The sequence below is a fragment of the Phytophthora infestans genome, genomic scaffold, assembly GCF_000142945.1.
Source record: "Phytophthora infestans T30-4 supercont1.27 genomic scaffold, whole genome shotgun sequence".
NCBI lineage: Eukaryota > Oomycota > Peronosporomycetes > Peronosporales > Peronosporaceae > Phytophthora > Phytophthora infestans.
The window spans coordinates 1728663-1754927 of NW_003303732.1; the positions used below are offsets into that span (position 1 = coordinate 1728663).

A 26265-nucleotide genomic window follows, 5' to 3' on the forward strand; every position below is an offset into this window, starting at 1 on the left:
ACGATGAACTTTACCTGTGTATTTTTAAGGTTGCTGTTGAAATGGCTACACAGGGGCAGTTGGTGTTTCCTGCTATTATACCATGAGCACCAAGGTTACGACAAGTGCAAAGCCCGCGATCGGCCGTCGAGGTAATTCTCTGTCTGCAAGTCGACTACGCGAACAATTAGCAGCCCGGAATGGCCCTAGACACTCGGTGTACTGGGTGCAGCCGAAGAAGGGCGAGGTCAAGTTGCCAAGCTACACGAATGTGATGGAGTCTACCAACATGGCTGCATCTGCCAAGAAGATCGAGTATACTCTGCTAGGCAAGTACACTGGCGACTGGAAAGATGGCATGAAACATGGCTACGGCGCTCTATTGTACGCGAACGGGAACAAATACGAAGGTGAATGGGTCGAGAACAAACGGGAGGGTCGAGGGGTCTACTGGGTCGAGGAGAAGAAGAAACTGCGCAAACAATACGCCGGGGAGTGGTGCAATGACCACCGAGACGGTCGTGGCACGTTTTTCAACGAAGATGGCGGGAAGTATGAGGGGCAGTGGCTTAATAACAAGCGTCATGGTCATGGGAGGATGGTCAACGGTGAGGACCAGTCCGTCTACGATGGAGAATGGGTGGATAATGAGCGATCTGGACGTGGAACGCTAGTGTTGGGTACGTAAGGAGCTTGATGTAGCCATTTTGAACGAACAACTCACTTGGAAATTGAACAGCAAATGGTGATCGTTATGAGGGTCATTGGCTTAACGACAGAAAAGAAGGCCCAGGACGGTATTTCTATAAGGCCACTCGCAAGATCTACGAAGGCGAGTGGGCCGATGGGGCACCAAAATGTGGCACGTACCATGACGACACCGAGTACAATGACGACGAGCTTGGAGACGACGAGAGTCGCAACGCTTTCCAACTTCCAGAGGTAAGCGTCGTCGATGTTTTAGCCATCTACTCTCACTAAAATGGCTACATTTGCAGTTGGAGCTCGCATACCCAAATCAAGTGTTAAGTGAAGGGGTCGCCAGTATCCGTCAGGACCGTGTCCGCGAACGAGCCTTTGAAGCCGATGATGGCTACATTCAGAGTGCAGTCGATACAGCTGTTGCAACTCGTCGTAGCTCAATGGCCGCGACAGATCTCGAGCCGGGCGTAGTCGTCTTTGACGAGCAGATGCTGCGCTTGATCCAGAGCGAGTTTGCAGCTCTATTGGCAGAACAGAGCGCTGCACTCGCCGAGAGTCTCGACACGGCGTCTGTCAAGACCCGAAGTGGCTGCATCCCGTGCTCTCGTCTGTCTGGCCTCATCGACGTGCTGCAACTCGAGGTGAGTGAGGATCAACTCGCTGAGTTACTGCAAGAAATCGGCGCTGCTAGTGACACGCTCGTGTCATTCGCCGAATGTGTCGACATCCTGTCGTTACTCATGGAGAGCGAAGAGGCGCCAATTCTCGAGGAAGATGAAGACGACGATAGTAATTACTAAAATGCCACAAGTACAGTAGTACGTTCTACCTTTACGAAGTCTTTGTGTTCCGTCCTACCCTTCTACCTCCTGCCTACTTCCTTCTACTGTAGACACCTTAAGTGAAGCGGAGGCCAAGCGCCGCCACCACCTCACGGAACTTGTGCAGGTCCTTGCGACGCAGATACTTGAGCAGCTTCCGTCGCTTCTCCACCATAGCGATCAGGCCTCGTCGCGAGTGATGGTCCTTCTTGTGACCCTGCGCGTGGGTCGTGCTGCGTAGAATCTTCTGCGTCAGCACTGCGATCTGCACCTCGCTGGAGCCAGTGTCGCCCGGGAAGCGCTGGAACGTCTCGATGGCTGTAGCCACCTGCGCCTTGTTGAGCTCGTGCTGCGACGCGTTGCGCAGACTCAGCACGCCCTTTAGTTGCTCGAGCGCCTTCGCTTCATCCTCGTCCTCGGGCTTCACGTCGTCCAGTTTAAGACCGAAGCGGTAACTTTTGTCGGCAGACACACGCGGTGGCGCCACGTATGACACGCAGCGCGCAGCCGGAAGAGACACCGCCGGGCGAGCGGCGCGAGCGAGACGAGAGAATGCGAACATGGCTGCGATGACGATACTGGCCACAAAATGGATGGCGAGGTTAGCGAAATACTGGTGGAAATACCGGTAGGTGACGAATACCGTGCGGAATACAAGTTTTTTGTTTTCTAAAAACCTTTTCGCTGTATTTTCATGAATTACATAGCCGGATGCTATTAATATGTTTTCATGTTTCCGAAAACGTCGTGATGATACCCGTAATTAGACATATTTGGGCCAGGACATATTTCGAATCATAGGCTTTCTTTACAAAAACAAGTCAATAAGGAAAATGAATTGTAAAGTGAATGCCCGTTAGGAGTACTAATAATAGTCCAATGTCGTATTATGTACCATATCGGAAAGGAGAGGTAATACTCTTTCGAAAGAGCTATTCGTGCCCTTGATTGAAGCGTGCTGCCCGGATAATGCGATGAAAGGACTCGCGAAGGCTGGCGTATATCTACTGTCACTCGACAGAATGATGACTGGAATTATTGGCAACGATCCTCCTGTTTCAAGGGACATGCTTCGACATCTCTTCATTAATCTGGGGCAAAATACCGCTGCAACAGCCAGACTCGTTGTAACGGAGCGCCAAAAGCGAATTCTGTGCGAGCGATCCCTTAATCTCGACGCGCTCAGCGCTTTTAATCTTCTGTCGTCTACGTTAGCTGCACTGATTCCGCAAAACGGACACGGGGCTAGTGGGTTGATGAAAACTATTATGGTGGCGAGCGTTTAAGCTGCGGCAGGCGCACACCGTCATCGACACAAGGGTGGGTATCCAGCTGATCTTGAATTTTATATATCGCCAAGGAGGACGCTTCACTTGATTGCGTCCGTAACCCCTTATTATTTTCTTGAGCTCATTGTTCCTCTGATCTGCATTTTTGCTTCTCACTAACTATCAAATTCTCACATATTTCGCGTAGAATTTAGGGGGAGAGAATCCCCAGCTTCTGTACGAGGTGGTACCAAGAACAATGGGACTACTGTACACAGCAACAGTACGAAAACAATACTTAAAGTATTCTATAGCTTAATAATACTGAATATACAGCTGGCGACACATTATATACATATTAGCGACTAGTCTGCGCAACATTTACAACATTCGTCTAATCGTTCCCCAATCTGCTACTTTTATACTTACAGAGCGTTTTACCTTATATAATATCATACAGAATGAAACCTATTTTTAATTAATTGTTGTATCTCATGTCGACTTCCATACGGACAACGACGGTGAGATCTGCCACACCATATAAATCCGCCACAAGCATTTGAGGTTTTATAAAACCGATTTGAACACCTTACTTTCTTAGCCAATGAAACATTGAATCACATCCGGAGGCTCCTACGAGCAGTTTTAAAACCTCTCACTTTGGAAATGGCGCCTCAGCGCTCTTATATCATTCTAGCCAATCGCGACTGTTGAGGCGTTTAAAAGCTGCAAAGCAGCATCAGAGAAGCAAAGTTTCCCTCGCACGACCCTTGGCGACTGGGTAGACGATAAGAAGAACATTCAAAAGTTTTCAGGTGCCCAAACAAGTAAACAATTGAAGGGACAGGGCGCAGCGCCGCTAATTTCCTTCGTACACGACTTAGTAACATCTATGATGGATGTGAGGAGAGAAGTGGGAAAAATCATATTTTGCATTAGTTCCTTTTACTATCGTTTCTACAATTTTTCTAAGTAATACTTTAAAAAAGGTGCAGCCACGATGTGAGACGGTATTTTACTGCTAAGGAGAGCGTTAAGAATAGACTAGGCGCATTAAAGAAGCTTTGTCAGAGGTTTGTAGCACGACAATTCGTTTTTTCTACTTGTTTTCGGTTTCTACTTTTATATTTGTTTACCTACCGAGCGTGATAGACATGGATTTACAGGACAAAAGCCACAATATGCAAACAAAATGAAGCTTAAATGATTGAAATGCATTGACAGTTTGCAGTGAAATTTTGTGACAGATCGTTTCCGCTGGATGCGATGTAAACGTCGATGAAACAGCGATGTATTTCGGTATGCCATCTTCATAAAATTCGGCAGTAGAAGGTCGGAAAGGATCGGCCGAGGTCAAGAGTGCACAAAATCACTCCGGGCGATTGACTGCTGTTACGACAGCTCATGCCGACTGTTGTATTTTATATGATTAGATTTGATTCTTTCAAATCTAAAACAAATTTTAAGTAAAGAATAGGGGTAGTCAATGTTCGCAGTAGCTCTTTTTTTTCTGCCGCAGCAAGTCAAAAAAAATCCGGCGCTCCGATTGGGTGGAATATTTTTCAGTGTCCAGAATCAAAAGTCGCGCAAGTTGGGCAGCAGCAGCTTCATTTTTTTTCGGCGATCTGCAAATAGAACAGTCGCAGATCCACTCGCAGATCTATATGGCGCCGTGCAAGTGGAAGGCATGCAGGCGCGTTGCGAAGGCTACAACTGATGAATCGGAAGGAGATATTCTGTCCAAAACGAGTCCAACAATGTCTAAATTGTCCAATTGATAAATGACAGATTTAATAATCTAAAAGATTGTTTTGTATATTTTTCCAGGACTGTCCAAACTGTCCAAAACCTATCCAAACTGTCCAAAAGCTATCCAAACTGTCCAAAGCTATCCAAACTGTCCAAAAGCTGTTCAAACTGTTTACATGAAGTTCATGTAGTCGTCTGGAACTTGAGTGACGACAGCTTCAGCGTGGCGAGGCGCTGTTTGAATTCCCAGCTTGATGTCATGGATGCGGCTCACGTAACCTAGTGCCTCGGCTTTAGCTGTCTCCATGAACGTTAGTAAGCTTGGATGAGCTCCACGCCCAAATTTCTCGCCGAAGTCGCGGTTGTACTTTTCGAGCGGGTTATTGAGGACTAGATCTGGGTGCCCAAATCCTACGATACGGCGCTCCTTATTCTTGACAGAGAACCCAGTGTTAAACCTCACAAAGGAGCGTTTGTCCGAGTCGCTGAGCCAGCGCGCCTCGGTCTTGTCGAGCGAGTGTAGCATATCGCAACCCATACCCTTGCGGGTATTTTTGACAATGTTGACACCTTGCAGCTTTGGGATGGCGTTCAGCGTGCTTCCTTTGTGTAAGTTGTTCAATGCTGAGCGGACACGCTCCCACACCATTGATGGAGCTTCAGACGCTGATTCTAGGGCCGCTCGCTGGAGCTGCTGACGCATTTCACACCGCACATCCACGACTTGTTTCGGCAGTAAATTCTCGCAGTTGTGGTCACCGCGAGCGCCTACGTGTTCTCTTTTTGATATCAGCTTTGCAAGGCAGCCTTGTCGGAAATGACGGCAGTTATAGTAGATGGTGCCAGTGACTTTGTTCGTTGTCCTAATCACGTACTCCTTCCCTTCGTGCAGCATTTGGGAAATGCCTGAATGAAGTAATGCCCTAGCTCGAGAACGCACTACACGCCAACCGTTACAGCCTTACTTTAACTAGCAAAAATGTAATATTTAGATCCGTAATTAATAAAATAACGCATCTGTTTTGGACAGATTTTGGATAAATATGGTAATTTATCACCAAAACAGCAAATTGTTTCTGGATAATTTGGACAAAGTTGGACTCGTTTTGGACAGAATATCCAACACCGATGAATCGGCATTACTATCGATTGGAAGTCACGGATGTGAGCGCAGCATACATCGCACTTGCTTGGCTGCAATGCTCTCAACGTTCGGAGCCGAAGAATTGTTCGACAGTAGCGTCTGCAGAAAATGCTGTTATAATGCTGTTGTGAAGGCCCGTAGGCTGGTTTCGATAGAGCAGCCTGCTAAGAAGAAAGTTTTGTGGCACAACGATGGTCCAGGCTCAAGCGTCAGCTCTCTAAGTGTATTGATTAAGTGGTTAACGGACAGAACAACTACAACCGCTACAGGGGAGGAGAGGGGCAAAGTGGCGAGACCAAGTAAGCGCTAGCAACTGAGGTCGTGGACGCTATCGTAGATAGTGAGGTGCCCACTGTATGAGCACCAAAGGACGTGATGAACAAGATTCTCGGTATTGAGACCAGCTTCCGTTCGGTGTCTGACTGGTTAGCCAGCACTGGCCAAGGTGTGAATTCGGAGAGGGATTTACGAGCCGCAATACTACAAAGATGCCCAAGTTTTAACGAGCTGCAACCCTTTATGGACGATAGTCCAAGTACACATCCGCTACTATTGAATACTCAAGAAGGATTCACATACAGTGATCGCGATAGCGATAGCTCTTCTTCGGAGGGAGTCGTAGAATCAACCAGAGCTGGTGGCAGCACTGATTTAGGTGACAGCGCTGTAATTAGCCCCCGACACCGGCACGAGCAGAGCCTCACAAGCATCAGCAAATATTCCTATTTTTTATTTTGCGTGCGATGTCAAATGGTTCCATAGAAAATAAGGATCTGTCAACATATCCGGTCGGTCATGTGTGCATAGTACAAGAGATGGATGCCACCGTGTTGTCATTCGACGTTCAAGAGCTGCTGAAGCTTGAGCTTAAAGCGCCATCAGTCCTTATCCTCGATAACTTCCACGTACACGTATCCAAGGGAGGAGTTGATGTTGTACAACAGCTCTGGTTTTCCAGCTGCCACATAACAGCACCGCGGTCTGCCAGCCACTAGACGTTGGGGTCATGGGACCTTTAAAAACGAAAATTACGGGCAAATGGCAGACAGACATCAGCGCGGAGACGGACACAGATACGTAAAGTACTGACGACTCGGCAAAGGATGCAAAGTTGGGTAAAGCAAGTGTGGGCGGTGGGAGACATGCCTGTGCTGGGAGGATTGCATTTGCTGGGACAAGTGCATCTGCGATGGAGAGTGCTTGCGTGCGTTTGCGTGGTGCCAAACGAAGCCGACAGCAACCCAAACGAAGCGAACACTATGAGCATCGAGGGCTGAAGTCTGAATAAGCGTAAAGCAGATAACAAGGCGGCGAAAAAACGCCTAGCTACAATCCAACAGACGATCGAGGCGTGGAAAGAGGTCGTAGCAAAATGCTTAAAAAAAAGCTGTTTCAATGTTTCTGATAGTTGGAATATAATCACAGTCAATGTTTTCTGCTTTTGTGGTAAATAATTCGCTGTATCTACCAATTAAACTCTGTGACGGATTTTTCTGTCGTCAAAAAAAGAGCTACGAAGGAGGATGGCGTTCAGATGGTGGAGGATTTCACCCTCGTTGTCTGTATATAAATGGTAAAAAATACATCTATGAATAAAAGATCCTTCACACATGTTCTTTGATTTAAAAAAATAAGTTCAATTTTTTTATTCCCCCCTATGTGCTGTCTGTCTGTCAGTCCGTCCGCGGCTAGGGCTAATAAAACGCACGCTAATACGCGCGTTCTACTGACTGCCGAGCGCAGCGAAGGCGGCGTCATTTGCGCTAAAAAGCTGCCGAGCGCATCGAAGGTGGCGCCCATTGGCTTAAATCGACATTGTGCTGTGTACACACAGTATGTGGACTACACATCGTACTTAAATGCACCATTTAAATTTCATTTTGCCCCGTTTTCTGCTGCGGTTCGCCGGGCCACACATAGGGTGCTGCGTGTGTGCGGGTTAGTTTGCTTTTACTAGGCTTCGCCAGCGTGTACACACGTATCATATGTTCTTATGAGCTGGTATTAAAATTTGTAGGATGAGCTGGTAATAAAATTTGTAGGACCTGGTGACGCACGTTTCGTCTTACATATTACTTATTGCTAAACAAAAATAATATTTTAAAAATCGTAGTGCGTTTATTATATTTTAACTTAAAAGATTGTTTTGCATAGTACTATGCTTAATTTCATTCATATTTTTGTTTACGATCTTTTGTAGAAGTAGTATTATACATGTAGCTATTATTTTATTTCGCCAGGAACATATTCACAATTTGTAATTATTATTAACTTCTATAAACTTTCAAGATATGACTATAGTGGGTTCTCTACACTCACACATACCACTCCACCGCCACAAAAAATAGAACATCATTCGCTAAAAATGCGCGCAGTGTGCGGCCCTTATAGAATATGCTCATTTTCCATCTCGATACGTAGCCCAAATATAAGGCACTTGGAGCAGTGTTTGTGATTATATTGTCGTGGAGGCACGTGATTGAACAGAAGCACGAAACACAGAGGAACACTGTGATAGGCTATATACACGATGGGATAGAAGGAGCGACATGAAGCACGGAAGGTCACGAACATTGAAAGAGGACTAAATTAACGAAGGCACCTAGCAATTCTGAAAAGCACGAGCCACGGACGAGCACGCTACCATGAAACCTTGGAATGGCAAGAGCATAACGGAAGCGTACGGATGACGGAAGGTAATTGGAAAAATGTTACTTCAACATGTTGAAAAGCACGGACTACAAAAGAGTACGCGCTTTCGAAGCCACGGTAGAAAACGTAACGGTAAGAGTGCACGGACAGGAATTCTCCCCTGACACCACAGAAGAACACGGAGCACAGTCGACCGACCAAACATGAAGGCGCGGTAGACCATAAACGGGAGGTTGTCGAGTATTGAAACACGATACCAGGGTAGAGCCGGAGCTCACTGGGGCGCGTGATACTACCGTAGATAACGATAGCTTGGACGACAGACGAACCGCGACACCAAGAGATAGGACGATAGCATGGACGATGGTTCAGCCACTAGAACATGGGAGGACAAGCAGCCACGGAGCACGATAGCAGTGTAGATCCTGAGATCACCGGGCCACTGAGGACGATACTACTTTAAAACACGTTTACTCGGACGGCCTACCAGCCACAAAATCACGGGGAAACGCTTCGGAAGGCCACGATTGTACACCGCAGAGCACGTAGCTATCGTAGAACGCGATAACATTGGCAAAACATATATACTACGTGAGCACGATAGCATAGACAGCATAACCACACTGCGATTGCATGATAGCTTGATAACGCGGAAGATGGAGGGAGCGCGACACACAGCGGTAGAATACTTCGGAAGAGCATTCATTGGCGAGGTTACCAGAAATGGAGCGCTATCGACCAGAAATGATTATGGACACGAAGCCTGTGGAATCCACGAAAACCCTTAGGAGCACGGAATATCTAGCAGCCACGAAAGAGGGTCGTACTACGGGAGCGCATGAGACCAAAGGAGTTACCACACAGCCACTAAGCACTGTGAGAGGATGAGCCCACGAAGCCAGGACAGCCACTAAGCAGCGTGGGCCACGGGTGGGCAGGGAGCCACGAAGCCAGGAAGCACACGGACGCCGACCAGTAGTTCGAAGCAACGGAAGCGTACCAAACCACGGTATCGTACGGGCCACATGAGACTACGGAGTGGTAAGCGGTTAAGTACACAAATCCACGACGTACTGGGGTAAACGACGCTCTCGAAGTACTTGAATTTGTGGTCACCTCATCTCCAACAAACCATGCCACTCCTCCACGTAGCGGCAGCAACCGGTTAGTCCTAACTATCAAGGCTAGCACGGTGTCCGTCCGTCCGTCACACGAAACGCTCAGATTTTAAACCATTTTCATCGGCTGTCGAGCGGAGCGAAGGCGACTCCAATTTGTTAAAACTGTATTGTGTAGCTTACATCATTAAATTCATGTGGTTGACAGTGTACATATTGAGATTTGCACGAGGCTATCCATTATCCCAAGGCGGCACCATTTTAATACTACGACGTATTAATTTTTACATTTTCACTGATGCATGTTGCTTATTTGAGTGCTAACCAGAGCTACTTATTCTCAAATGAAATAGCTCCTAAAGACGCCTCCAATGCTGCAAGGTGATTAGGCTACACGTAGGAGTGCGAGTTCTGAGGACATACTATTAATATACGTAATACTCTGTACTTAATAGTTTCTGCAAGTTACAATGACGATAATAACTACAGCTGTTTTGATGTAGAAATATTAATAAATTATCTGAGAGTGAGGTGACTGAACTGCCAAATCGTAGTACATCTACAGCAGAAGCTAGCCGTAAGAACTGGCCGTAAGAACAACGCTGTGGTAATAAACGCTGTCACTTGATCCATAAAGATAGAAAGTTTTAGATTGAACAAAATGAACTCGTATGTGTTACTGCTGTAAGCCATTGTTTTCTAAGAGTTGTTTAGACTGCAAAACCCGATACTACATAACTGGCGGACGTGTCGCCGACAGGGGCGTACGATACGATTTTAAATGGAGCGGTAAGACAACAACAAAACACGAGAAGTGCTAATTCAAGTTGGCTAAGTAGACCCCATAAGAAACGTTAACAAACTTGGAGCCTAAATGACGTTTAATAATCCTGAATTTATCGATAACTATCAAAAAAAAAGCACTACCGTCAAGAACAACAACAGCTAGGCGTCTTGCGACGCAGTAATTAAACGATTTAATCATAACTGGCACAGAATCGAGTGTCTAATGACTAATTCTGAATCAGCACAAAATGAACGCTGCATTCATAAAAAATTACAATTTGAATAGTTTCTAGCTTTCATTGAGTTTTGTCTGAAAAGTGAACAATCTTTAGTTACTTACTGTACAAGCTCAAATAGGCAGTACAAGCGGGTAAGTAGTGCAAGCTGGACAGACCATTACTATCATTGAGCTAAGTTTCATAGTGGCTCAGAAATGGCCCGTGACATCGAGCACGACGCTAACTAAACTATTGTGTAGCGTTTGTATAAATTTTATTTGAAGTGCAGGTGGTTTTGGGTGGAAGATGAAGATACAGTGATAGCTAGCAATAATGAAAAATTGCATCAGGAATCTTGATTCAAGAGAATATTTTTAATAATTTTTAATCAGGAAATATGATGCTGACCCAAATAAATAAAATAAAAAAAACAATTTAGGTAGTTTTTTTTAATAATTATCCGGCCAAAGCATATATTTTTATTCCTAAACTACCGCCGCGTAGCGGCGGCACTCGGCTAGTCATATTTAATTAACAAACTCGCAACACAAACACGGTGCAAGTCGCTGGGTTCAATAACCTCTCTCACGTACGCAATATGGCAGGCATTGCTGAAGCGGTAGGATATTTTGTCTGCGCTGACTATTAATGAAAAATGATTGTGACTGCAAGATTGGCTATATTGCAACAATTGATTGTTCTGAAAGCAAAATTACTTATTCAAAACTACCAGTATTACGGACAAATCGCTATTGCTAAGAACGCACAGACTCGTTTTTTTGTACAACGATGACTAAACCCTGCAAGCAGTCGCTGCATGGTTTGGAGCCATTGAGATAGTAGGAACAATTAAGAGTATATGACGCAAAGGATGCTTGTAGCCGTTGTGAGTCGATGAATGGAGACTTGAAAGCGAATATGTATGAGTTAGAAGCCTTAACCCTCTATCTCCTCCTCCTTGTACTACTTCTACATCCTTCTCATACACTTAGTAGACAAAACGGCATCTGGAACACTTTGTTGGGACGGGGGTGTCACGATTATACCTAACGTTTCTATGCGGAGCTGCGACTTAGTAGCTAAACTGCATTGCGAACGCTTAGCTGGGATGGGAGTGCCGGTCGCGAATGAATATCGATGCAAATCTGCCACTTGTCACGACAGTTGAAGTCAACCGCCCACGACAGCGAAAGATCCACCAATGACATCACCCGCTTCGAGACCACGTCTCCATACTTCTTCACCCCTGGGTGGAAGGGATCCGAAGGATCTTTCAGGATCACTGATCCACTTCGCGCGCAGTGCATTCTTGTTTTTCTCCACAACGAAGGAAGAGCTCAACTCTTCCCTATGTCTAAGTAAAGCGTCCTAAGTAAAATTGCAGAACTTCAACGCCTTGTTGAACCTGACAACAGTCATCTCGTTCAGCACTAGTGAAGCATCAACAGCGGGTAGAGCATCAAGGCTAATGATGCCTTCGTCCTCTCCCATCTCTCCATTCAGATGTATCCTCTCCAGCCGGAAGACATCAAAAAGGTGGAACAGATTATCAATCGTCGAATCGTATGTACGAAGTCGAAGAAGCAACGATATCGACTTGCGGAAGAAATCGAGTCGACGCACTGAGTCTCTCCAAGATGACCGCCGTATTTGACGCCGCGAGGAGAGGATAAGCCGTAGGAGCGAAAGGTAAAATCGCAGGGTCGCATTCGATGAGGCATATTCAGAAGTAGATGATTTTGCACCGGCGGCCACCGTGTTCGTTTAGCTCAGAAAGCAAGTGGAGTAACCAGGATCGGTCCAGTGGCTACGGCTCGGTGGGAGATTGGGACTACAAGGACGCTTGCGAAGCCTTAGAACCGTCAGGCGAAACCGGGGGCCGACCGTAACGACTCCAATAGAAGTCATGGCAACTCAGCGAGTCGACCTCCGCGTCCTTATGACCGTCGAGATCAGTCAAATCACTGGGATGGTCCACGTCGCAAGTCGCATTGCGGACCTAACGCACCTTGCGGAAGGCTGAGGCACTTAGCTCAGTTATGCCGACGACGCTGCAAGTCCTGCAAACAAGGCTACGAAGTCGGCTAATGTGAGTTGTTCTGTCGATACGAAAAGTTGGCCATGTTCGAGAAGAATTCCGTCGACAAGTCATAAGTACCAGAAGATCTGCAAGACCATTATACGCCGAGTGATTTAGCCTCGGCGGCCCGTAAACACTGACTGGGTTGGCAATGCCGGGCCGCCACAGCTAGTTTACCGTGCAAGCGAGGCAAACGTCTTGTTCCCCTTTGTAGACGAATCCGGGCAGCCTGAAGAGGGAAGCGGGGTGGCAATTGGTTATGCGAAATCAACGGTATTGAGCGTAGCAGCTGTGAAGGTGACACTAGGCTGGGAAGTAGCATTCGAATTCGTGGTATGCGTCATTCTCACCACGCCGGTGCCGACCTAAATCTTGGCACTGACTTTATGAAACTGGATGGTCTCCGTCTGGATATGCCCATCTTGTCTACCCGGCCACTGGATGAGATGGTCGCACAGCTCATCTTGTCGAACGATTCGCACAGACTCTAGCGTCAGCTCAGCTTCAAATTGCATCCGAGTACGTTGCATATCCAGCCGTGGAGTATCTTGTTAGGATCACGATATAATGTTCGCAGTGGGCTTGCGTCTTCCGCCAGCGTTCATTAGGGAGACGACGTTGTCTTCAATTCTCTGCCGAGCCCTTGACTCGGCGCTTGCGCTGGGCCTTCGATGGACTCGAAACTCTGCTTTCTTTGGAGCTAATGTTTGGTCAGTGAGAATAGCAAAATGCTTTGCGGCTACCATTTGTTTAAGCTGTAAGCTCCATGCAGCCTAAAGCCTTGTCGTTTCAAAACAAAAAAAGTAGTAACTTTCATTATCAGGACAAGCTGAAATGTTATCCACCAGCTCACTCTAAACCACTGTAGTGAAGTATACCTCGAAATATTAACAAGAAGTGTGCTTGCATTGTTACATATAGATCGAGAAAGAAGGCATCGCAATAGCGCTCTCTCAGCAAGGTCCGGAGTAGCAGTAAACGTTTGCTGCAACTTCGGCCTAGCTTTAACGCTTCGACGAATTGACATGTGGAAGTATATGATAATACATTTTTAAGTAATTAGATGGCAAAGCGTAGTCGGCTAAAATCAATTTGCCGACTGCACTACCTTGTATTTTTTTTCCAGCCCCTTGGGTATTTTCTCGTTGAGATTATGTAGGTGTTCGTATGCAGAGTTCAGCTGTAGTCTGTTTATATCGAAAAAATGTTAAAGATGTTTGAGGATTGAGAGTGCTTCACGCTCTAGCGCAATGGTTAAACCTTGAACGTGATGCTAGCCTTCAAAAACTTGGGAAAAGATCATGTAGTCTGATCGGTGAGTCACTTGCCGGTACCAGGCGCATAAAAAAGCTAAGCCTTTTTTGGCCTGTACAGAAGTGTAGCGTAAATTCATCCTACTGTACATACAATTTGTTTTCACCAGTTCGCCTCGACTTTTACAAAACCATTGGCGTTAGATTCACTTCTACTGAGCATACTGTCCCTCCCGGCACGAGCGTAAGCGATCTAGATTTAGAAGCTCAATAAATAAATAAAAAATAAATTAGACTTGTATTCATGAAGGTCTGCTAAACATGTAGCTAATCTTCTTCGTGCAAAATCGCTATGTCTTATACATGTACATGTAGCATTCCAGCCGTGGACCGCGATTATAAAAGTATCGAAAGATGATGTTCACGAGATGGACAACGAAAAGAATATGAGATGATAAACAATTTAGGTTTTGGACGCTGAGGGTTCATGAGCAATATAAGCCCACCGACGACTAGGAAAATGACGTTGTAGTTTTTGAATTAGTGGATCCGTCAATTGACCTCATGAATTGTAAGATTTCAAGTATATTACTGTACCGGTAGTAATTAAAAGTGTAACTTCAAAGTAGTGCTATATACGAAATATTCCATTCAATATAAAATACTTGAGCAGCCATGCCCGGTTGATCCACTAAGGGCATGGCTGCATCTCTCATGACCCGTTGTAGCGCGAAACAAAGTCACCAAACCCGGGGACAATGCTGTCTGAGTGTGGGTCTACTGCGCCATCGATCGCACCCGTGATAATCTTCACCTCTATAATTGTGCAAATAAATTCATAAGAAATTTTAAATTCCATACACAAGCCACAAGTCTGCACTTCTGAAGTCCAGCTTAGACAAGAAAAAAATGCTTACGTGGGTAACGGCTGCTGATGCTGACGATCCCGTCCGAAGCCACTAGAATCACAACCAGCGAGATGCTGCGCTCGTCGCAGCCGACACTACACAAAGCCTGTAAAAACACATAAATGAATCTCCAAAAAATACAGCAGAACCAGTTCTACCTTGGTCACGCACCTCGATGGCCTTGCATTCTGCATTGCCCGTGCTACATGTAGAGGAGAACAGCAGCACTTTATGCTGGACGATGTTGGCCGGTAGGTCCATGTGATCCAAGCGCCAAACACGCTTGCCCTGTCGATCTGTCTCCACTTGAACATGAATCGAACCTTGAGGGGCTTCTGGTTCCATTTGGTGGAAGAGTACGAGGAACGGGAAGCCTTCTGTACCGATCGCCACACCACAAAATTGGTGTTTCAGTCCCAGACCCCGGTACAGATGGCCAGTGCCTGTGACCACCTCCACACTGCCAGTGCCTAGCAGTCCTAAGGTTTCCTCCAATAAGATCCTTTATTAAAAAAAACATAATTAGTAAAAAGTAAAAAAAGCAAAAACGCAAGCTACGCACATGATCAATCGACCTGCCACGCGACGAAAAGTGGCGCCATTCGACCGCTTGTCCCGTAGCATAGTCATCAGTAGCAGCACCGACTTGGCACGCACTTGATGCACCCTCATCTCGACATCTGGTGGCGCGATAAAATTATCGGCACGATCACTAAAAAAGCATAAAGAGTAAAGTTAGAACCGTCTAAAAATAACATATTGACACCTTTTTTTTCTTACATTTCCTGGGCAGATTGCACCAGTGAATTGTAGCGCGAGAGGATCTCGAATCGATTCTTCTTGATGTGGCAAATAGCCGCCCTCGTCACGCCAAACTCTCGCGCCAAAGCTGCTTGTTTCTCCCCGTTTTCGATGCGTTTGATAATGTTGCGTCGGTCGGTATCACGCAGATATCGCACGCGCTTTTTCTGCGCCTTCTGTGCCGACGCGTCGTCCTCCACGACCACAACTTGGTTCTGAGCCTCGTTCTCGGCGTCTTCGATGACGGACGGGACGTGGCTGTCCTCCGGTTCTCTAGACTCTTCCGTTTCCGTTGCCATAGAAGGCGAGTTCCTCCTCGTCCGCGGCTCTACCGGAGCAGGCATTGACGACGTCGTGTCTGGTGTCTGCTGCGCTGCTGGCAGAGTCCTGTCTGCGCCCGACTCGTCCGAGACTCGAGGCGGAGGGTAAGACGAGGACCGAGAATGAGTTTCTACGGACAGCGGCGGCTGGTGCCGACGCTGTGGAGTCCTGTCGGACACAACTCGCTGTCTCTTGCTCGCGTTGTGCCCGTCTAACGTCTCGCTAGTCGCGTGCTCTTCTCCCCATGGTCTTTGCCGGTTTGGCTGCAGATTTTGCGTGAAAAACTCGCGTGCGAGGCGCTGTCTTTCCATTAAGTTGCGGTGGCGCTCGCGTAGCTCTTCGTAGAAGGCAGCACGGTCGTAATCGACTGCGCTCTGCTCTTCCTGGTCGCTGTAGCGCGCAGTGTAGGACGTTGCGATGTCGTTCTCGTAACGCGGTATTTGACGCCGAGTAAACGTCGAGCTCGGGAGTGTGTTAACGTCCGTGTTGGAGCTTCCGACGCCACGCCACTCCTGCGCACGAAGTGCTGCGGCGGCGTTGGCCAGACTGCGCGCTACGGAGGATGCGCGTGTGTGCGGGGGGCGCGTGTGGCGTGGAGACGCCATGACTGAAAATGAAGATTTCGCTATGTTTCGTGCCCTGGAAATCTTGACGGGCCATATGGGAAAGGGGAGATTTTTGACTGCGTTTAAGTATGGCTCAGAGCTTTGGAACAGGCGGAGAGGCTGTTGCGTCAGTGCTTAGAGGGATTCAGCGGAGGGACAATTGTAGCTTCAACCCGGGATAACTGGATTTCGTCTAATGTGATACATGTATGTACAGTCGTCTGTACATGTAGTCCAGTTACCAGACAGTAGCAGAGTTTGAAACGTGTTGAGTCGGTGAATGCGCATTCGCTGGTACAGGAGCAGATCGATATATGAGCTTGTCTATTGATGTCTTCATGCGGTTTTACTTATACTGCCGATTGATAAGGCAGACACGCGTTTCAGACGATTCCTAATTCCTCACCTCTTGGGGTAGAGGAGTGGGATATGACAACAGATATATGTGCAGTCGACTGCAGGGCTGCGAGATACTGTACTACTGTGACCGTATGAGCTTGTTTGCAGTTCACTTGTTTGATAAGTTACCATTGGTAACTAACTACATGTAGTCCAGGGTAGGTTGGATTGAGCACCGTTGCACTAATGCCGCTACTGAATTATGAAGGGAAGGAGATGATGTTCTACAGTATATTGTGCATGCATCTGCATGTATTGTGGAGGCGTAAATACCCGCTGCTAAAATCAGATAAATAGCTCTGGAGAGAATAAAGCTCTTTGTATTGCCAGCGTACTCATCTTACGATCAACTGCAGGCTGTGCATGCTTTGTGTATTGGATAAGTTACAGATTGGTTACCGGCTAAGGGCAGCAAACAGTGGTTCTTATAAACTGCGAGCAAATATAGCTTCAGTGCTTGCTGGACATTGGGTCAGGGGTTGTAGCTCTGGCCATGGAGGCGTACCAAGGTAGTCGCCCACGTGGCTGTTGTCGTTACGACCGCTTATTGTTCGCGATCCTCGGCTGCTGCTTTTTTGTTGCCGCTTACGCTTTCTTTTGACTTCGTAACATTAGCGTGTTTTTTTTCTTCTTGGAAAAACCACGTCTCAAATTACAAAATATACTCATGGCACTCAATTGACAAAATTTCGCGCGCTGCCGGCCATACCACCTCAATGTATGCACTACGTTTTAAAGATCATCCATTGGAGACCATGATACACGAATGTAAAGAGAACGTTGGAGCCGTTCACATGTGGTATGGTGTTCTGTAACCACATCGAAAAAATGGTCCGTGGACTATCCCCATCTTGGTGCGTATTTTTGTCACCTACACAATCCGCGCCTTTGACGCTTGGGAAAAGTTTAGCTCCACATAACACAAAACGCCACCACCACAGCGAAGCACACAACTTCTTTGGTATCTATAAACTTAGGTAAGTGGTCTTGCTACGCTGGACAAGTCTACAATTTTCTAGGCCAAGGTAGACGGATCCGTTCATGACAACGCAAGAACGAGATCCGCTGTTGTCCCGCAGCAACAACGAGCGTCTCGCACTGCAAGTTGAAGTTTCCGACGACCGCCAACCAATGCAACAACCTCTAGGCGAGTTCATGCCGCTGCATGCCGAAGCTGCATTTGCGACGCCGCAGGACCGTGACAAAGACGGAGAAAACGAAACAAAGACCGAAGACAATGAAGATGGCAATGAGGACAACAACGCACCCCATCAAAAGCAGAAAAAGCGTGTCCGGTATCTGTGCGATGCCGACCGCCACACTATCATCAAACGCATTGAAAAGGGAGAGAAACAGGCAGATCTGGCACGTGAATATGGCGTCACCCGGGCAGCTATTTGCCACATTAACAAGAACCGCGAGGAGATCACCTCGCGCTACGATTCGCTCATCAGACAGGCGCAGGAAATCCATCGGAGCGAGAGCTTTGCCGACCCACCGGAAGAGAATTCGATGGTCCGAGAGATCCGATCCAGCTCCGTACTACTGCTCATGACGACACTACGTGACAGACGATCAGGGCCGCAGACTTTCCGTCGTGCCGCTGGGAGGCTCATAATGTGAGTATGACAGATGCACCAGTCCACGAGAATAGTATCGTGTTAATTGTGGTGGTGGTTCTGACTTGCAGGTTGTTGCTGGAGGAAGCACTCTCGGTCATTGGCTTACATGCAATCGAAATGACTACAACTACAGGCCACGTGACGTATGGGTTGGAGCGGACAGACGAATTTTGCGGTGTAGCCATCGGTGCCGCAGGTTTCCCGTTCCTTGTGTTATTTCACCAGATGGAGCCTGACGCGTCGCAAGGTTCCATTCACGTAGAAGAGGAGACAAATGGGCAAGGAGCGAGTGTCGTTAGCTTGAGTCACGTAGACTTGCCGAGTGACATCGCTCGGTACAGAGTGTTGCTCTTCAGCTCGACAGTCAACAAGGGCGAAGCTGAGTGCAAAGCTATCGAGGCGCTCCTAAACCTGGGCGTTGAGGAAGATCGAATCACGCTGGTAATCATATTGTGCTCTAAGGACAGCCTCGAAGTTATCTGCAACCGCTTCCCAGGTATGTCGAGGATTCTGTCAAGCAGGTTGCGACCACTAATGCCACTTTATGCTGACAGGAGTACGGATAATCACGAGCGGAATCGACTGCAAGGTCGATCCGGAGACACACGCGATTGTCCCAGGTCTTGGTGACTTCGTAACGAGATATAACGGCGATTGCGAAAGCTAAATAGGAGCGAGTAAACAGCAATAGGAAATGCGCAGTTGTTACAGACACCAATTTCATTACTTTTTTTTATTTTGTTTTTACTTCCTTATTATTTTTAGACAATATATATATTAGGTTGAAGTTGTTGGAGCGACTATTCGACTGGTGAAAGATACGACGATGGACTCGATTGTGCTGCTGCAAGCTGTCGCGGGTGTGGCACGCACTGTTCGATCGCTGTACGGTCCTAATAAGCTGCGCAAGCAGGTCACAGGTATATACTTTGCGTCTTGCTCTGTGGTCGTCATCGTGCTAACGTGTATGTGCACAGATGAGCTGGATCAGACGTTGTTCTCTGCAGACGCGTATACTGTGGCGAGCGCACTGCAGAGTCAGAATGCAGGCACCGCCATCCTGCAGCAAGCGCTGGATGAGCAGCGGAAAGAGTTCGGCACGGTACGTGAACGTTTGCGATGTGTTTGTAGCGTTGGCTGACGAGGTCGTATGTGTTCAGAGCTGTACGACGATAGTGACGTTGTGTGGCGCGTTGGCAGACACAGTTCTTGAGCTCCTGCGTCAGGGTGTACCAGCGTAGGACTACTCGAACCGAACACCTGGGTAAACTGTGACTGACAGCTTTGTAGTGGCGTTATCCAGCTTGCACTGTCTTCGGTCGAGAAATGCTGTTTAACGGTGAGATGGTATGCTGTTGTTGTTAGGTTAACCGTAAACTAAGAGCTAAAGTGCTGTAGACCGCCAAGCACTTGCGAATTCCTCTTACTGAAGCCGTTCCAACCTTCCGATCGTTAATTTGGACACGTCAACCGGAGGCTTTGGGGAAGATACTCAGCACTGAATCGATCGCCACGTCTTTGGCGGTGAAAGCGGCCTCGAGGCTTGATCCGATTCGGTTCTCTGGCGCAGAGGACACACCGCTTTCGGATCTCGTAACAAGTAGCGTCGTGCTTGGAGGTGTGACGTCAGCTAGTAGCTCTCAAGTGTTCGACGGTGTGCTGCTCCCCGTCACAGAAGGTTCTCCTCGTAATGCCTTGAGACGCAGATTTTCCCAAAGTGGCGAAATATCCATTACCGGAGGCATAGTCGTTCTTGCCGGAGACCTGGACACTCTTGACTTCAGTATGGACGCTTCCTTTCACGTCATCTTTGTGCACGGTGACGTTAGCTCAAACGTGATCGACGCATCTGTGTCTACTCCCAAGGCTCCGCTCATTATCCCAGTGTCTTCCTACAGTGCGCGTCGTAATTATAGCCGCACCTGAAAAATAGAGCTCTTGCGCCAGAAACTGAGACCTGCCTGCAATCGAAGGGCTCGGAGGCCGTCTTAAAGGGATAGAAGACTTGTGCAGCAAGCAAGGTTGAAAACGACTAAGTCGGCTTGGAGCCAGGAGGCAAAATCTGGTTTGAGGTCGGGTCAGAATTATAGCCGCACTTGCAGGCTCTACATGCAAACGGCTCTAGTAACCCGTCTTAGCTCCTTTTAACAGCCGCGTCGCTTCCAGCCGCTTTGGGACGCTTCGCACTAGCTTCTTAACATACTCAGGATCAATGCGAGACCACTCTAACTTGATCTGTCTGATCAAGTCGGCAGGCTTGTCAAATTGGCGTCCGTTGGCGTACACCCGGCGAGCTAGAAGCCCCCACACGTTCTCTATGATGTTCAGATCGGGGCTTTTGGCAGGCCACGCCATTGGTTCGATGTTATGGGTGGCTAGGAAGCCCTTGGTGAACCTCGAGGCATGTATGGACGCGTTATCATGTTGGAAAATGGGGGTCAAATTGCCCAACTTTGGCCCCAGTTCTCTTAGGCATGGAAGCATGCCGGAGGTCAGTGTCTCGGTGTACTTGACAGAGTTCTGCTTCCCCTTGAGGAAGACCAGCTCGGTGTTGCCATGCCAGCTCACCCCCGCCCAGATCATGACGCTTCCTCCACCATTGACCCGCTTCGACATGAGTTTGGGCGCTGCTCGCAAGTCGTGCCAGTAGAATCTAAACCCATCAGGGCCATCTAGGTTGAACTTCTTCTCATCCGTGAACAGCACGCGTCTCCAAAAGACCCTTTTACCGGCGTAACGCTCCGCAAATGCTACCCTAGCCTTCTTATGATGCGGCTTGATGGCAGGGGTAAGTCTTCTCTTCGCGTACGTGACGTAGCGGTTGCTACGTAGTACGCGGAGTACCGTAGACTTGCTTGGTGTCGATGGGAGCAGTCCTGCGATCTCTTGGGCGGACAGGTTTCGAACAATTGCCAGTCGAACGACGCGTCTGGCCTCCCGGCCAACTATTTTCGGCTTTCTTCCTGTCCTCTTCGTCAGCGAGGACGCCTTCCCGCGCTTCAAGTAGTTCCTTATTGCCTTCTCGTCGCGTCCTAAGAGCCTGCCGATCTCTCGGTTGCTTTTTCCGCCTCTGTAGTGCTCGTTTATCATCATGCACTCCTCCTCGGTTAGCTGCTTGCCTCGTGGCATCGTTTCTGGCTTCCCTGCAAATCTAAGAATAGGTTCTAAAAGGTCTTTCACACGGCTGTCCACAGGTCTCATTTATTACATTTGAAAGTCAATCATTTTTGTTTATTACTTTACTGAATTTTAAATTACCAAGTGCGGCTATAATTCTGACCCGACCTCAAACCAGATTTTGCCTCCTGGCTCCAAGCCGACTTAGTCGTTTTCAACCTCGCTTGCTGCACAAGTCTTCTATCCCTTTAAGACGGCCTCCGATCCCTTCGATTGCAGGCAGGTCTCAGTTTCTGGCGCAAGAGCTCTATTTTTCAGGTGCGGCTATAATTACGACGCGCACTGTACAATGCACTACGGCAACTCGCAGAGATAAGTGGAGCTGAAATTGTGGACTCCTGGGAAGAGCTTTTGCCAAATGCCATCGGTCACGAGAGTCTCCAGCTGAACGCAGTAAACTTTTCCGTTAGTAAAGCTCTAGAGGACGACGAACTGGCAACCTGCTTCATACAGGTTAAGCTGTCCAATACACGACACCAACCCACACACCTCCGTCATTGTGCAAGGACCCACCAAATCTCTAGCTGAGGAGCTACGAAACGAGACTGTCAAGACGATTTCTCGTCTTCGCAATGGGTTACGCTCGGGTTACGTGCTTCCTGGCAACGGAGGCTTCTGGTGCGCCTGTGCTGCAGCGGTGGAGCAGGAAGCGACGGCATTGGTCCGTCAGGAGCTGCTGAGTCTTGCTACCACTCGCCTCATTGATCCATTGACTCAACTGGGTGTTATCCTGCTTGAGAACGCGGCGGCGAGCGATGATGAAGACGACTCGTTCTTTTCCAGACTGGCACGAGTCCGCACGGTGCAAAACCGGTTTACTCGGAGCGTCCTGGACGTGGGTGCTTCCAAGTTTTACTCGCGTTACTTCGACTTCCGAAGCGCAGAGTACGCAGTCTTGACACCCAAAACAACCGAGCCAGAGTGCGAAGACGGTCGACTTTCCCACGTGGACGAGTACGAATCCATGACCTCCGCCATTCGGAAGAGCTTTAGAGTGATCCAACTGCTTCTGAGTATCGATAAACACCACGTTAACTAAGACAAGGCATCTATCAGAGCAATTTCGAGTTGTGTTTACAGGTGGGGACATTCATTGACGCGGAAAATGGTGGTGATTATCTCCGCATGATGTCGGTTCTCCGAAGAACATTGGGGATTTTTGGCGTCAATAATTTGTAATTCTCCTTGGTGAATGTTTGCAATTTTTTTCTAATTCTTGCCATCCCAGTACCAAATCGTAGTGTTTGAAAATCACCCCATTTGAATGACTTTAGTTGAATATTTGAGTCGCTTCATTTCGCCACGATTTCTTCGTTTGCTGCCTGCGTCGCGTTCACGGCCGTGTCCCTGTATATTTCGTTCCTGCGCTCGTGGCTCACCACAGCTCTCCTGGAGGTGGCGCCGCTGTTTGAGTTCTTCCTGCGCGCATCGGTCGACGCCTACGTGGACTAGAGAAACATGGACGCGAGTCTGAAGGAGACCGAGTATGACGTGCTGCTCGTGGGTACAGGCATGGTGGAGGGAATCCTGGCAGGGTAAAGTTGCATTTTTTTTGGCTAGTTCTAAACGTTTCCCCACGTTTTGCAAATAAAGTGGCAACAACTGATTTTTTTGTGGGTTTGCTTGTCAACAAACAGCGCATTAGCACGAATCGGCAAGAAAGTGTTGCATCTGGATCAGGTTTGGCAAACTGCAAAAATGGCAGCAATTTAAAATTTCTCAAAATATCTCATGTTACTTGCATGTCAGAACGACTACTACGGCAGCAACTACGCGTCATTTCCGTTGACTCAGTTCCTGCGGTGGACGAAGAACGAGGCCATTGCCCCTCGCAATTTCGGTGACGAACTAGAAAATAGTGGCAAAGAGCCAGTTGCCAACGCAACTGCCACAATTGGCACGGCAACACTGCAGATGTTGCCTATGCAAAACTCCTTCGAGTGTCGTCTACTGGAAGAGGGTTTCTCGGACGACGCAACAAAAGAGGAGCTGTTGCAGAAATCCTCGCACTTCAGTATCGACGTGAATCCTCGCCTCATGTTGTCCTCGGAGCAACTGGTGGAGACGTTGATCACGTCCGGAGTGGGGAGATACCTCGAGTTTGCAGCAATTGAACGCACCTACGTGCACTTCCAGCCTTCCACTAAACCGGAGGGAGACACCGATACAGTGTGGGAAGTGCCGTGCTCGAAGAAGGATGTGTTCCAGAGTAAACTACTGGGAATGGTGGAGAAACGGCAACTCATGAAGTTTCTGCAGTTCGTGGCGGACTATGGCGAGACGCACATTTTGCACGAAGACGTCAAGACCAAGAACGAGCGCTCCTTAGCTCTCGGTCGAGCGCTTAAGAGGCCGCAGAACAAAGCCAGTCAAGCAGACACAGACGCCGAACTCGCTGCGTATCTCGACAATCCTTTCCAGGAACTACTGGAAAAGCACTTTAATCTCTCGTCAAAGTTGCAACAAGTGGTCGTGTACTGCGTCGGGTTGGCCAGTTTTCCCGCCACGAAGAACCAGCTTTCGGCTCGCGACGGACTTGCTGCGGTGTATCGCTACGTGGCGTCTATCGGACGCTTCACCGGCACGGCGTTCTTAGCGCCACTGTACGGGATCAGCGAGCTCGCGCAGAGTTTCTGTCGTCTTAGCGCGGTGTACGGCGGGATCTACGTGCTCAGAGCGCCGATTGACGCGTTCGTGCTCGATACCGAGACCAAGGAGCTCGTGGGCGTGCGGTGCAGTGACGGCGACGTCCTCCGTGCGAAACAGGTGGTGGCTAATGGAAGCTACGTCGACTGTCTTCGTCCATGTAAAAGCGTGTCGAAACGAGCTCATGGAGAGGTTTTACGAGGTGTTTTCGTGCTGAAATCTTCGCTGCGTGACGGTTCGAGTCGCTTGATGCTCGTTGTCCCGCCGGAAGACAGCGAGTTCGAGAACCCGTTTGCGATCCAGGTCGTCCAGCTTGATGTGGGGGCGTATGCGTGTCCGAAAGGGTTTTTCCTTGTGCAGATTTCCATGCCACTTCCCCTCGATTGGTTTAACCAAAGAGAGAGGCAACTAAAGTTGATGGAAAGAGTCATCCGACGTCTCATCTTAAGCGCAGAGGCTGAAACAGGAGCGAAATCCAAGGCAAAAGACGCGGAAGATGTACATGTTGCAGCTAGCGTGTCGGAAAATGATGCTACGGAGTCGGAATGGAGCGATCGGATCGCTTGGCGTGTCATCTTTACTATGGACCACCTCGCGTCCGGCGACATTGATGCCAGGGCGAAGACTGAAGAGCTTCCTACGAACGCGTGGGTGTGCGAGACGGTTACGGGGGGATTACGGGGGGTCAGTCCGTTAGAGATCCACTTAGAGAGTGCGAGCGCTAACGCCCGCGCCATCTTCGAGGTTCTGTGTCCGGGCGAACCGTTCTTGCCCAAGAGCGCGAGTGCAGAGCAGGCGGAGCAGGAAGAGCAAGAAAGCGAGGAGGACGCGGTGCTCCAAGCAGCGCAGAAGCTCGCGCAGCAGACGCAGCTGAGTGAGGAGCAAAGTGATGCTGGTAACAGTAACAGGGTTGGTAAGGTAGATGCCACTGAATCTGCTGCAGCGGAAGAGAGCCAACAACAAAGCGACTAATAGCTAGAGCGTCTCTAACGACCACTGAGGTGGTTCGAACTAATGAAAAGGCAACACGGATCGCTCAACTTACCATTATTCTCCAGCAGAGTACCATGTATCACAACCGAAGGGTAACCGTAAACATTCACCTTGAGTGATGTCACGACGTACGAATCGCAGTTCACGCTAAGCGTTGTGTAACCTACATGTACATTATACCCTCGTCATAGATCGTCGTCTCGCCTTTTACCTCCGTTGCGTGCGTTCTTGTAGATCTTCGTCCAGGTTTCTGCCTGATCTCGATCTCCAATCGTCACTGAGCTGAAGTTGAGTTGCTTCAGATGCGGGAACGACGCGATGACGTAGTTGCGGTAGTGCTTCTTCTCCTCCAGCGGGTTCCCGTGCAAGCTGATCGAGTGCAAACGTGGCAGCCACTTGGCAAGTGCGTCGATGTCCGAGTATTTGCTCAATAAATTCCCGTGAAGGTGCAACGTGAACAGCTCCGGATACGCCGAGAACGCGTCGGGCGGAATGCTCTCCAGTGCATTTCCCGATAGATCCAGCCACTGCAACTTCTCCGGGTAGTCAAACACAGCACAAAGAGCTCCCTGCATGTCGTCGAGGCTGAAGATCTTGTTGTTGTTCACACGTAGCGATACCGACGTCTGTCGCTTCTTGGTTGGTGACGTTCCAGCTGCAGTCGCCACGTCGACACCCGTCGGTGAAGCGAGGCCGTCACCACTTCGTGTCGTTAAGCCAGCAGCAGCTAACGACTTCTTGGTGCCGCTCACGGGATCATGCTGTTGCATTTCTATAGAGAATGGAAGTCAGCTTTGTGAAATTTATAAAGACACGAATGGTTCGCAACCTGAGAGCGACGTGAGCCCCATGAACGAGTAATCCAGTGGCACTACTGCAGCCTGACGCCGTGGCATCCCGGCTTTCTTCGGAGAACCGGCACCAGCAGTCGGAGAGGTCGCAGCCATTGGAATTGAGAGCTGAGCTAGCAAAAGTAAAGACACCATGCGGCCTCAAAATAGTGGTGAAGGAAGAGCTGAAATA

At 48.4% G+C, this 26265-nt stretch overlaps 7 protein-coding genes across 7 annotated transcripts; 4 read left to right on the forward strand and 3 right to left on the reverse strand.

The window, feature by feature from the left end:
• Positions 1 to 82: 82 nt before the first annotated feature.
• Positions 83 to 1481, forward strand: PITG_12838 (uncharacterized protein; the record flags this gene model as incomplete). The annotated part of the gene is made up of 3 exons (XM_002900169.1): positions 83 to 659; positions 719 to 921; positions 978 to 1481. 3 exons carry the CDS (start codon positions 83 to 85, stop codon positions 1479 to 1481), a joined length of 1284 nt encoding a protein of 427 aa, XP_002900215.1.
• Positions 1482 to 1494: 13 nt separating this feature from the next.
• Positions 1495 to 2812, reverse strand: PITG_12839 (uncharacterized protein; the record flags this gene model as incomplete). Its single annotated transcript, XM_002900170.1, has 3 exons — positions 1495 to 2171; positions 2608 to 2690; positions 2805 to 2812. 3 exons carry the CDS (start codon positions 2810 to 2812, stop codon positions 1579 to 1581), a joined length of 684 nt encoding a protein of 227 aa, XP_002900216.1.
• Positions 2813 to 14482: 11670 nt separating this feature from the next.
• PITG_12840 (uncharacterized protein) lies at positions 14483 to 16405 on the reverse strand (the record flags this gene model as incomplete). Its single annotated transcript, XM_002900171.1, has 5 exons — positions 14483 to 14586; positions 14688 to 14784; positions 14850 to 15180; positions 15241 to 15390; positions 15459 to 16405. The coding sequence occupies 5 exons, from the start codon at positions 16403 to 16405 to the stop codon at positions 14483 to 14485; spliced, it is 1629 nt and encodes a 542-aa protein (XP_002900217.1).
• A 1337-nt stretch (positions 16406 to 17742) lies between these two features.
• On the forward strand, positions 17743 to 19856 carry PITG_12841 (uncharacterized protein; the record flags this gene model as incomplete). Its single annotated transcript, XM_002900172.1, has 7 exons — positions 17743 to 18423; positions 18495 to 18922; positions 18981 to 19060; positions 19208 to 19346; positions 19404 to 19528; positions 19717 to 19765; positions 19825 to 19856. The coding sequence occupies 7 exons, from the start codon at positions 17846 to 17848 to the stop codon at positions 19854 to 19856; spliced, it is 1431 nt and encodes a 476-aa protein (XP_002900218.1).
• Positions 19857 to 21961: 2105 nt separating this feature from the next.
• PITG_12842 (uncharacterized protein) lies at positions 21962 to 22642 on the forward strand (the record flags this gene model as incomplete). The annotated part of the gene is made up of 2 exons (XM_002900173.1): positions 21962 to 21970; positions 22025 to 22642. The coding sequence occupies 2 exons, from the start codon at positions 21962 to 21964 to the stop codon at positions 22640 to 22642; spliced, it is 627 nt and encodes a 208-aa protein (XP_002900219.1).
• A 263-nt stretch (positions 22643 to 22905) lies between these two features.
• PITG_12843 (rab proteins geranylgeranyltransferase component A, putative) lies at positions 22906 to 25171 on the forward strand (the record flags this gene model as incomplete). The annotated part of the gene is made up of 5 exons (XM_002900174.1): positions 22906 to 23138; positions 23241 to 23283; positions 23353 to 24358; positions 24716 to 25123; positions 25152 to 25171. 5 exons carry the CDS (start codon positions 23062 to 23064, stop codon positions 25169 to 25171), a joined length of 1554 nt encoding a protein of 517 aa, XP_002900220.1.
• A 256-nt stretch (positions 25172 to 25427) lies between these two features.
• On the reverse strand, positions 25428 to 26189 carry PITG_12844 (uncharacterized protein; the record flags this gene model as incomplete). The annotated part of the gene is made up of 3 exons (XM_002900175.1): positions 25428 to 25877; positions 25995 to 26014; positions 26072 to 26189. 3 exons carry the CDS (start codon positions 26187 to 26189, stop codon positions 25428 to 25430), a joined length of 588 nt encoding a protein of 195 aa, XP_002900221.1.
• Positions 26190 to 26265: the final 76 nt, after the last annotated feature.